A 12,654-nucleotide genomic window follows, 5' to 3' on the forward strand; every position below is an offset into this window, starting at 1 on the left:
GTCTGCCACCCTGCTACTCTGCATTCACATGAGCCACGCCATCTCCTGAGTAAAGATCTGTCTGCCTAGCTTGACAGAGCTAGGGCAGACTCTCCCAGGCATTGTCTCCTTAGCCTTTCTGGGGTGATATGTAGCTGGCGTATTCTTCCTGCCTTTCTCATGGGACCAGGTAGAAAACACTAGCTGGACTGAGCTCCAAATAAAGTGGCCAGCTCCAGAATGCATGTCATAGTCTAGGTTTATGTATCGATAAACACCCAGAGGACTAAGTAGGTCTGGAATTATTAAATGTCCATGTGACCAAAGGGACCTAGGCATGTGATCAGTTGGGCTGCAGCCATAATTGTCATATTGAGTCTGCCACAATATATGGCTTCTTTTCATGGTGTTTTGTGTAACACGGTTATTATAGAATTAGTTGGTTTGGCTGAAAGGAGAGATTCTAAAGGGATGGTTGCTTTCAAGTAAATACAATAGAAGTTTGTCCCTTGTGGCGTTTTCGATAAAGAAAACCAATGAGATGAGAGGTGAAAATTCACAGCTCTTTACAGGATCTGTTACCAGTTCTGTTACCTCCCATCTGGTAAGATTTGATGTATTTCAGCTGAACGCTTAAAGTAGGGGCCATTTCACCGCTAGCTTATTTTTCTTCTAAAATCTGTTCCTCCCATACAGACTCTGAGATATGAAAATACTAGAATGTCTGAAGGGTTACTCACAGCATTTCAAATCAACTGGAGAATCGTTTTCCCACTCTGGGAATGGAAACATGCTCATTTAGTCTGTTGCTCATACAGACACACATCACGTGTGTGTGGGGGGGGTGTACACATATGTGCATGAATCCATAGACCACAGCAAAGTAGGAAAACTTCGAAGCAATAATTACATCATATTCTAAATTCTGACAAAAAGAATTTATCATGAGCCCTTTTTTTTTTCTTTTTCTCTTAATTTCTTTGAAATAATGTTCAGCATTTCAGGTCCCTGAACAAAAGAAATGATGTTTGCTATTTATCCATGAAAACACACCTTCAGTGCCAAGCTAAACATGCATGTGATATTTCCCACCATGTCTAAAAATCAACCAAAGTGGTTTCCAAACCCCTAGGGACTAACCCATCACGTAGAAGAGCAAACCTGCACAGTGGGTTCACAACAGATCCTTGTTCCAAACAGCTAATTGTGATGATTGGATTTGTATAATTCTCACATTAGGACCTTATCCTTCTGGCCCATTTCCACATGCTGCGTTTTTCATAGATCTTTGCTAGGTTGAAATCAACCTGCTAACTCTTGGAGTTTTTCTCCCAAACATCACTGTACTTGCTATGGTCCTGGGGTATGAAAGAACGGGGCGTTTCTCACTTACCATATTTCAGACAAACAGTTAAGATAGTACGAAGCAAATACAGGAGTTCCTCGAATCATACTAGAAATGGGAAAGTTTAAAGAATGAGCCCACGTTGGAATCAGCGTCATCTCCCTTGCAGGCAGGCATCCTGGCTTCTTTTGGACTCTTAATTGGCTTTAGAATTCTTGATAGCAGTATACTTCTTTAATTATTCCACAGATAATTACCCTGTCAGTTTCTGTGGCAGAAGAACTCTCCCTCGATGAACTCAGGAGATGACACTGGGGCTCAGTGTGAGCATAGGGTTTTCCCTCTAGTCTACACGTATTGTCTCGGTTTTCCTTCCCGATCTCTAGTCGAATTCCCATGTGCCCTCCAAGACCAAAAAAGTCTGATTAACTCTGGTAAAACCTAACTATGTGGGAGACTCTCATGATCAATCTTCCTATAGCACCTTATCTTGAAGTCATTACACAGAACAGGGTGACAACTTCTTGTCAACCTGTGTCTGACGCCACCCAGCTTGCTGACATACAGGGCCACAGCAAGAGAAGGAAGCGAGCTACTGGATTTCTGGACATTTTTAACATGTTAAGATATAAGAGACTGTTGAGTGGTTAGACACTTACTGAGATGGCTCCTCCAAATGCCTCTGCTTGAGGGTAAGCAAAGTAGATGGAGAGACCAGAAGACTCCCTTTTTGTCAAGAAGTTTCTGTCTTGCCCACTTTGCCGTAACTTGCTCTGGAGATAAGAGCTGTGAGCAGATCTCTGGGGAAAATACACCTTCAGAAATGCATGTAGTGCACCAGACAACTTACATACAACACATGTGCTTTAATACAATTGTCACAATTCCATAAGGAAGGAAGGATTGCCAATATTGCACCTGTGAAGCTCAGAAAGGCCGCACGACCCATGTACAGAATGAATAAAAGACCGAGAGCCAAACCCAGCTCCAGCCGGTGCACACGTGAGTCATAGTATCAGGCTCAGTCAGAAATGCTTGCCTTTTCAGCACAGGGACCTGAGTTCAATCCCCAGAACCCACATGGAAAACAAAATTCTATCCAGGCATAACACAAGCCTTTGAGCAGTCTGGAGGTAGAGACAGGTGGATTCTGTGAATTTGAGGTCACCATGGTCTACATAACGAGTTCCAGGACAGACAAGTCTGCATAGTGAGACTCTGTTTCAAAAAATAATAATGATAAAATTGATTAATTAGAATAAGAGCAGACAGGGTGATACATACTTGTACTCTCAGCACTGGGGAGGTAGAGGCAGGCGTATCCTTAGAGCTTACTGGCCGACCAGACTAGCCTAGTTGGCAAGTTCCAAGCCAATGAGAGACCCTGCCTAAAACTAAACAAACAAACAAATAAACAACACAACAAATGTGGTATTGTCTACGCATTGGTCTCCAGGGTTGTCTTCAGACCTTTGTATTCATAAGCATAGATATGCCCATGAACCAACCAACATGTATCCAGTCTATTATCTTTCTTCTCCGTTACTCCTGCATTAGATGGGAGACTTACAAGGCAAGGACTGAAAGTGTTTTGAGTAGTTTTGCTCTATTTTTTAGGATTCTTTGATACAGTAGGGAATTTTCAAGAGTCTCACAGCTGGGTCTGGGTATCAGTGATGGAGAAATGAAGTGAGTGATCCAGGAGCAGGAACCACACCATAACAGAGACAAGAGAAGAGCAGAGTTGGCTCTTCTCAATATTCACCAGAACCAGAGCTGTCTTCTATAGTGCAGGGTGCTCGAGTGGACTTGAAACCAAGCTGTAAAATGCCAGAGAGCTCCCAGATCACTGACTATGGTTTTTCTGTCTTTTGGAAAGGCTGGGCAAAGACAGCTGGTGAGCTGGGATCTGGACACGTCCTGGGTGGACTTTGTCCAGTTTTACATCCAGATAGGCGGAGAGAGCGCTGCATGCAACAAGCCCGACAGTAGAGAGGAGGGGGTCCTCCTCCAGTACAGCAACAACGGGGGCATCCAGTGGCACCTGCTGGCAGAGATGTACTTCTCCGACTTCAGCAAACCCAGGTAACCCCTCTGGTGGGCCGGCCGCGTTGTTCCAGGGGTGGTAAATATTCAGTTGTTAGTGAAAGGTCTCTGAAATGTTGACAGTTCCCAAAACAGAAAGACTCATAAAGATTTGACAGGAAAGCCAAGAATAGACAATTTTCATCTAAGTCATTAAACAAAAACCATGTGTGCTCTCATTTAATTTTTTTTAGAGCTGTTAGTTGGATATGGTAGCTTAAGCTGGAAACCAAAGCAATTAGAAGATCAAGCAGGAGGAACTTCCTGACTTCCAAAAACAGCTGAAACTACCGTGAGATCTTATCTCAAAAGCAAAAAAAAAAAATCCTCTTTTAAAACTGTTTCTAGAGATTTTGGGAGATTTTTGACTACGAGAAAATTACTAGCCATTGCTACATCAAAGTCCCATACTCGCCTCACATTTGGGGATTTTGCTTCCGTTCTGGGCACACACAAAACATGTTCATCTGTTAAACGTACACGAGATGGAGAATTTTGTTCTGAGTTTTCACATGACTGAGCACTGGGTTGGTCCTAGACAGTGTGTGACCCAGTCTCTAGCGTTCAGATTCTCAAACCTTTTCACAGACCTATCCAGGGTTTGATTCTGCCAGCTCAAGAATACACACAGTGAAACGGCCAGCTGCTCATGAGTTGTTGGTACCGATACCCACCAGGCAATCAGCATATTTATAAGTAGTTAAACTTAGTTCTTTTGTGGTTATGTCGTGTTTGACATTCTTTTTAATTTTATATTTCATATGAGCATAACAAAACTACTCAAAAAATACCATTTTAGAAAATATTTTTTATAATCTCTTATCTCTACCTTAATATAGACATAGGTTCTTATATATTACCACAAATCAGTATTAATTTATTTTAATGTTCTGTTCTACATATTATAATGAGCTTTTGTGTTGAAAAATATTGAAGGGAATACATATCAAATTCTTACAAATCAAATATATTTTGCTACCTAAAATTTACATATGGTTGTGTATATTATAAATTGTGTACATAATAATTTATAAACTGATGGTACACATTAAAATTGTAATGGAGCCCAACCTCATGTAATGTATTGATGATTATGTTTCATCTTAAATTCACAATTTATATTTTTCACCAGGAGCAAAGGTTACTTTGAAACTTTAAAACATACTATTTAGTGTAATAACACAAAAGGAGAACAAGTTTCCCTAGATATTTCTTCTCTTTTGCTACATTGTTAATTAGTATGCATATGTGTGGGCAAGAAGAGGCCATAGCTGGGTTTCAGAAATGAGTTGCCTCCTTCCATGTGGGTCCAGGGGATCAGAGAGGTTATCAGACTTGGCAACAGGCACCTTTACTCCAACGTATTTTCTCTAAAAGTTGTGACCATATGGTGTTTCTTGCTTGTACATTATATACATACACACATGGTGCGCTTACATACATGCAGTCAAAAGACTCATACACATAAAATTAAAAAACAGATCTTTTGAAAGTTTAATACTAGTACTAAGAAGCCAGTGAGTCAGTCTGTAGAAACATAATAACAAATGAAATGGACAAAATAAGACAAAGCTTTCTTATTGCATAAGCCTCCCGTGTGATCTGTCCACCCTCAGAGCCCTCTGAAATGCCAAGGGATCAAATAAAACTAAACCTTCTCTTGTTTCCGCCTTTGTTACTTTGCCGGCTTTTAAGAACAGCACAGCCTTGCTTTTCCAGCCACGAAGCGTTTGTTTTTATGCAGATTTGTCTATCTGGAGCTCCCAGCAGCCGCCAGGACCCCTTGTACCAGGTTCCGCTGGTGGCAGCCGGTGTTCTCCGGGGAAGACTACGACCAGTGGGCTCTCGATGATATCATCATCCTGTCAGAGAAGCAGAAGCAGGTTATCCCCTTCGTCAACCCGACTTTGCCCCAGGTATATCTCACATCAGCACACCAAGATGCAGAGGGTTGGCACAGTGGATCAGAGAAACAACAATAGACTCCCTTAAGGACCTAGGGTCTGGCAGGGAATAGGGTAACTGTTCTTGCTTTTTTTGGTTGTTGATGTTCACTTCTGTAGTAAGAAAGTTCAGTCCTGGGCTGCTAGTTCTCAGACTGTCCTGTTCAAATGTGAGAAAGCGTGTGAATTCTAGAAAGCGGAAAATTGTTAGTATGTTTAAAAATAATTAGATACATGGTGGCAAAATAATTTTGGTTCTTAAACCATCAAGAAGCAATGTTAGTGCGCTTTTTAAGTTTACTTAGTGGTTCTGGATTTTCAGGACAACGTGGTCCACATGTCACGAACCAAACATCTCTTCCTGTTTTCAGAGGTATAACACTGTCTTCCTGTTTTGTGTTGCTCCCGCTAGAACTTTTATGAGAAGCCGGCTTTTGACTACCCTATGAATCAGATGAGTGTGTGGTTGATGTTGGCCAACGAAGGGATGGCTACAAACGGCAGTTTCTGTGCGGCCACACCTTCAGCCATGGTGTTTGGAAAGTCGGACGGAGACCGGTTTGCTGTAACCCGAGATCTGACCCTGAAACCTGGATATGTGCTCCAGTTCAAGGTATCTGTGCGACAGGGCTCTTCCCCAGCGCGGGGGAGCAAGAGCTCCGACTTTTGCACGCATGGCTCCCAGAGAACAGAGTTTCCCACTCTCTATTAAAGAGGGGACACGCTTGAGTAAAGGCTCCCCAGTTTCAGGATGGTAAAACTTTTCTACTCTACTCATGAGGGAAACAGTTGGCTAGATTTGGGGGAGTCCCAGAAGTTGTACCTATCGCTTTATATTGTTCTTGCAACTCTTCCATCATTGAAAATATAATTGAGTTTTTCGATCGGAGTTGATGCAATGAACCCTTTACTTTCAAATCATTATTGGTATGCCTGTCTGTCTCACCAGTGGCTTGGGGCTTGTGTTTTGGACATCAAGCCTAGGACCTTGCACACAGTAACTGGGCTCCAACCCCAGCCTGTATCAACATGCGTTGACTACAGCATTTCCCATTTCCCTTTCAGAAATTTGATGGATTTTTTTTTCTCTGCCGCTCATCACTTTCCTGAAAACATATTGTTTTTCATGCTGGATAACGTATCAGCAAAAATAGTGAGAATGTACCTTGACAGACCCTTGCCTCCGAACGTAATCAAAATTTCATTGTGCTTGTTTATAATAAAACCCCACTGGTGAGTTCTGGAGTCAGAAGGTGCACAAATACACCTTCCTTATGTAGCAATAAGATACAGACCCAATAGTTTACAAGTGGAATTGCTGAAGCGATCAGATGTTTGTGAGTGGCTCTTCTATATGATTACTATAGGCCTTTACACAAGGTAGTCAGCCATCAACAGGGACAAAGTATGTCCTAGCAGCAATGAGGAAATGGTAATCTGCCTCTGTTCATATTCGTATATTAAACTACAATGGAAAAGCATCAGTAACAGTTCATGTCTTCATAGGCGTGTGTTGGTGACACTTGGTATTAATTTAAAATGTCCATAGAGTACTATACCATTCCTCATCTGATACCTCTTCAATTTAATCAACCCCAAATATCATGGTAATATAGACATTAGATTCTCCTTGGTGAGCGTCTGAAACTGAAAAAGCTAACTAGGAAACATATAGTGAATTTTTCAGATATTTAAAGGGGCAACAGTGCATATTAAGAAAATCCCAATTCTCACATCACAACTAAATACCTAGTAATTTGTGCTCAGTAGTTAAGTGATGAATAGTAATTATGGATTACACATGGATTGATAGTTAATATATACTAGAAACCCTTAAAATATCACTTGGTGACTTTTATATAAAATGTATATTTTATATAAAAAATATAGTTCTGGTGCCTTCTTGGTAGTTGCCACATGACAGATAGTGGGTTGCTAGGAATATAGAAACCAAAACCATGGCCCTAGTCCTCAAGAAGCTCAAAAACTAGAGGATAAGTCAGAAAGGTCAGCAATCACGGTGTTGTCAGAGGCGTTGTGGTAGAACAGGTCCCAGGTGCCGAGAGAGAGCCCTGCGCAGTGCTGTCCCCACCGACTAGATAAGGAGAGGTCCGGCAGTGATGGTTACCAAGACCGAACTAAGCAGCAGTAGAGTTCATTCAGACACTGGTTTAGGAAAGAACTGCCTTAAGCTGTCATTGCAAACCTAGGGGGGTGCTAGAAGGAACCCTTTAATAAAAAACACACAGAACTTTAAAAATTTTGAAGTTTTCAAGTGTTTTCAGATTTTTGACTCAACAATACCACACCCGAGACCTCTCTGGTGGGAATCACTCGGGAGGAGAGCTGGAGGGAACTTCTTTCTTTTTTTTCTCTTAACTCCTATTGCTTCTTTGTGGGTTTCATATTATGCATCCTGATCACACCCATCTTCCTTCCCATCCTCCCTCCCACACAGTCGCCCTCTGCCCTTGCAACTTCCCATCCCAAGACAAAACAAAAATTAATAGAAAAACAAAAAAAGAAAGAAAAAGAAAGGAAAGGAATCTTGTCGTCGAAGTTGTAGTGTGGCCCGTTGAGTCACACAGGTCACCCTTCAGTGCATACATCTTTGTTTGTCTGTATTCATTGCCAGGAGTCTTTAGTCTAGTTTGAGGCTCTGGCCTGCGCTGCACCATCTATAATGGCTCTCACGGGGACTCCTCTTGGCTATCCTGTTGTCCTGTGTCATGGAGATCCTGTCATTTTGATTCTGTAGGTTCATCCCCTTCACATGCTCCAATAGTTCATAGATTCTGTGGATGTTGGGGTGGGTCGACTCAGCTTTGGTTCTGGGTCTGGGTAGTAGTTAGGTAGGATAGATAGATAGATAGATAGATAGATAGATAGATAGATAGATAGATGATTAATAGATGATAGATGGATGGATGAATAGATAGATGATAGATAGATGATAGCTAGAGAGAGAAGATAGATAGATAGATAGATAGATAGATAGATGATTGATAGATAGATGATAGATGGATGGATAGATAGATAGATGATAGAGAGAGAAGATAGATAGATAGATAGATGATTGATAGATAGATGATAGATGATGGATAGATAGATAGATGATAGATAGAGAAGATAGATAGATAGATAGATAGATAGATAGATAGATAGATAGATAGATAGATAGATAGATGATAGATAGAGAAGATAGATAGATAGATAGATAGATAGATAGATAGATAGATAGATAGATAGATAGATAGATGATAGATAGATAGATGATAGATAGAGAGAGAGGGATGGATAGATAGATGATAGATAGATGATAGATAGAGAGAGAAGAAAGATAGATAGATAGATAGATAGATAGATAGATAGATAGATAGATAGATAGATAGATAGATAGATGATAGATAGAGAGAGAGGGATGGATAGATAGATAGATAGATAGATAGATAGATAGATAGATAGATAGATAGATAGATAGATAGATAGATAGGTGGATAGATGATAGATAGAGAGAGAGAGATGTGTATGACTCTTGTTCTACAGCAAGTAGAGGCAAGGCAGCCCTCCCTCTGGGTAGCTCCCTCTCAGACTCCTTACCTGCCTGTGTCCTCTGGGAATGAGAACGAAGACCGTCCCTGGCTCCAGAAACCGACATGATGAGAACTTGTCTAGCTCTCTACTGAAGTGAAACCTTCCAGAATTTACAGAGGGTTTGGGCTGAGTCTGACCTGTATCCTCCTCGTCTCTGAACTGTCATGCTGACTTGGAAGCAGGGCCCTGGCTGTCACCGCTCCTCATCTGATGACCGGTATCTTTGAGTGAACGCCCTGTCTAATACTGCCCTTCCTCCTAACAGCTGAACATAGGGTGTGCCAGCCAGTTCAGCAGCGCTGCCCCGGTTCTCCTGCAGTACTCTCATGATGCAGGCATGTCCTGGTTTCTGGTGAAGGAAGGGTGCTTTCCAGCTTCAGCAGGCAAAGGATGTGAAGGGAACTCCCGGGAACTGAGTGAGCCCACCGTCTATTATACTGGGGACTTCGAAGAATGGACAAGAATCACCATTGCCATTCCAAGGTCCCTGGCATCCAGGTACGGCAGCCCCCCCCCCCCCCCGTCTCTCTCTCTCTCTCTCTCTCTCTCTCTCTCTCTCTCTCTCTCTCTCTCTCTCTCTCTCTGTCTTGTGTGCCATTGCTTCATACAGTCTGGCCACTCCTACCCAGGGTGTGACTTGAGGTGAAAAATAAAAACTGAAGTAGAATTGCCAAAATAGCACAAGTAGATGGCGAAACCTATTAACTCACCTGAAGTAGAATTGCCGAAATAGCACAAGTAGATGGCGAAGCCTATATACTCACTATTAACTCTTTAAATAAACATTTGCTCACCACCTGTCTGTGCCATGTACAGTTCTGGGCACTGGCACACAGCAGCTCACAAAGCTGTTAAGGGTTGAAAGAACCACATGGCCTTGCGTCAGGCTTTTTCCATACATAGATCTTATTTACCTAATGCCTCCTTACGTAGAAAAGTGAAGGGTCTTGCAGTGTAAATGATCGCTTTAAGTTGACTGCTAAGACAAATAATAACAGAAAAAAAAATTTCAGCGAAAGAGGGCAATAGAAATGGACTGAAAATTTGAAGTGAATCAGTTTCCATGAAGGAGGGACCAATTTAGCTCTCAGCCGCTTGGCAGCTAAGTGACGCAGAATCATTTCCGCTCCATTGGTAATAAACATATAAAGCAGATATGTGCGATTTTTTGTGAAGATGTGTTCTTTCAGGTACAATAATATAGAATAAATTTTATAGCACTTTGTTTCAGATATAGAAAGTAGAAGAGCGAGATCGTTATTTTCCACTCTATCATTTTAGGAAGGATAAAGAAACATTCTTCATGTAGACACTTTGTAATTAAACTCTGGAGTGCGGCGTTAAGCGTGTCTCAGTCAAGGCCTTTGACTTCAGAACTGAAATGACAACACAAAGTTGTTTATATTGCTTCTTGATATTGTGACATATAGAGTTGGGATACTCACTAGTGTCATTTATCTATACTCCAAGAGTTTTTATTTCCTGGAATAAGGTAGGCTTATGCCACATTCTTCAAAATTTAACAGATGGCCTAATTTGAAAAAAAAATGGCATGATAAAATGTGAGTGTCTGAAGCACTTAGCTTTCTAGAACTCAGGTGCTTTCCCAGGGTTCCCTGCAGTGAGCTAAAGCATGCTCCAGCCTCAGGCCTCAGGTGCAGTAAAGCAGATTCTTTGCCAACCTGTGTTGGATGCCTAAACTAGGTGAGAAATAAGCTTGTGTTGGAATAATTCGCAGGGTCCGGAGTTGTTTGTGGCCGAGGGTAACCTGTCCCACACTCCGGTGTTGTGGCAAGGAAAGCAGCATGTTCCCAAGGCTGCTAAGCACTGTTTTTTTCTGTCACATTTTCACCTAGTTGATCACAGATTTCCTGAGCATGACCTAACTACTCCAGCCAGTTGTACTGTCGGCCTTCATCATCAGTTAAGTGTGTAGCCCCAAGAACATGCTCAATAGCTGTTGGTGGGAAAATATCTGGATTGCTTGTTGGATCAAAGACGTAAAATTCCGTGTGAGTCTGATAAACCCTGAAGCATAATCTTAAGGTATCTGCTGTTTCAAGAACTTGCCACCAAGCATTCAACCATCAGATCCAAGTCCAGTTACATGTAGTTTCTTTGCCTTTCTATGCCAGGGTTGTTTTGTGGTTTAGCGGAGAAAAACAAAACAGAGGGGACAAGAAGAAATGGGAAGTTCATGGCTGTCAGTTACTGAGCCCCTAGGAAGACTGAGCTTCGCCAAGGAGCTCGTTAATTCAGCTTCCTTTATCCAAAAGCAATGTCTGGGACAGGAATGTCCTTCTCTAAGACAGCTGTCCCTGAGAGCAGTCCTCCTGTCCATTGCTCTGGGCTCCTGGTTTCAACGCTGTAAGCCTTTCTCTCTGAGGAATCATTCGCCTCCGTTGGAAACTCTGTGACAGCCGTGTCTTCTCGCCTCCCGATCTTCTGAAGCTGCCAGTATCAGCGCAGCCCTGTTTGAGTGGTTTGTTTCGTTTTTGTTTTGTTTTGTTTTCTCACCTCAACCACCCCCTTCATGATTTCTGAAGCCGTGGACACAAAACAGCTCTTCCGAATACATAAGCATCAAGGGGACCCCTTGCTGCAGTGATTGGAGCATCAAGGTGATGAAAACATCACTAGAAAAGCAGAGAGTATCGCCCACAAGCCCAACGTGATTTCTGAGAACTGTGACTAAATCTGTAAATTACAGTTTCTTCTCTAGTGGGGAGAAGTTGGCAAGACCACATTATGAGAAGTCAGAAAAGCTCAGCCTTCACATCATTAAGAAGGCCAATATTTTGAGTCTCTCAGTATTTGAAATTTTTTTTGTATTTCAATTTTTGGAGAAAAAAAAGAAATGTTCTTCATTAAAATCCAGCTTCTGATTAATTTGGATTCTCCCCAGCTTTCTGACTGATGGCGTTTGTGGTGAAGGGTCCTCTGCTAAAGAGCAGTAAATATGTTTCTATTTCTCCCAAGCAAATGAGCTGTCGGTTTACTTTCTGCAATATGTTAAGTTCAGGAAGCCCCAAATGCAGTGTTCAGAAGCTGAGAGTCTGAGTGTCAGAACGTGGAGCTGTTTTTGCCAGGAAGCAGCATGCTTACAGGAGTGAAGGGCCTCACTCGTTCAGAAGTAATTCTAAGGGGATTTTTCAAAGTCCGTGCTCCCACGAGCCCGCCCAGTTCTTGCCTACAGAAGACAGACATGGAGGTGGTAAATCTATGCTGGCATCTGTGTCTCTCCCAACTCTCAGAGGCATCCCTATTGAGACCCAAGAAATCTGCAAATAACTTATTGCAAAGGGTGTGCCTACTTCATATTAAAGTGAAATATAGACATTTTGTCTAAATTTTGCCTTATTTCCTTCTTCTTTGGGGTGGTCTGGCTAGTTCTTTATCATCATCGTCATCGTTTTTAATTATTTCTTTTATTTTTGAAAGTGTATTATGATTGCATAATTTTTCTCTTTCCTTTCCTTCCTCCAAATCTTCCCATAGACCCCTCCTTACTCTTTCTTAAATGGATGGCCTCTTTTCTCAGCCACCACTGTTAGGAGTGTGGGTGTGTAGGTGTGTGTGTGTTCCTAAATACATGGGTGCAGCCCGCTCAGTCAGTGTTATTTTATTTGTATGTATGTATAGGATAATCAGTTGGTATGCTCCCCCTTGGAGAAGACTTTTTCTTACACTTGGCATTCCTTAGTTGTC

At 41.9% G+C, this 12,654-nt stretch overlaps 1 protein-coding gene across 2 annotated transcripts in view; it reads left to right on the top strand.

Moving 5' to 3' along the window:
- Window positions 1–12,654, top strand: part of Reln (reelin) — a 433,437-nt gene that overhangs the window by 326,257 nt on the left and 94,526 nt on the right. For both annotated transcript variants that reach the window (XM_087902405.1, XM_087902404.1), the window contains exons 25-28: window positions 3,204–3,409; window positions 5,154–5,325; window positions 5,765–5,965; window positions 9,212–9,444. In XM_087902405.1, coding sequence (XP_087758531.1) covers window positions 3,204–3,409; window positions 5,154–5,325; window positions 5,765–5,965; window positions 9,212–9,444 — 812 coding nt within the window. The remainder of the gene's footprint in view (window positions 1–3,203; window positions 3,410–5,153; window positions 5,326–5,764; window positions 5,966–9,211; window positions 9,445–12,654) is intronic.

This window comes from Myodes glareolus, chromosome 27 (genome assembly GCF_982192425.1).
Source record: "Myodes glareolus chromosome 27, mMyoGla1.1, whole genome shotgun sequence".
NCBI lineage: Eukaryota > Metazoa > Chordata > Mammalia > Rodentia > Cricetidae > Myodes > Myodes glareolus.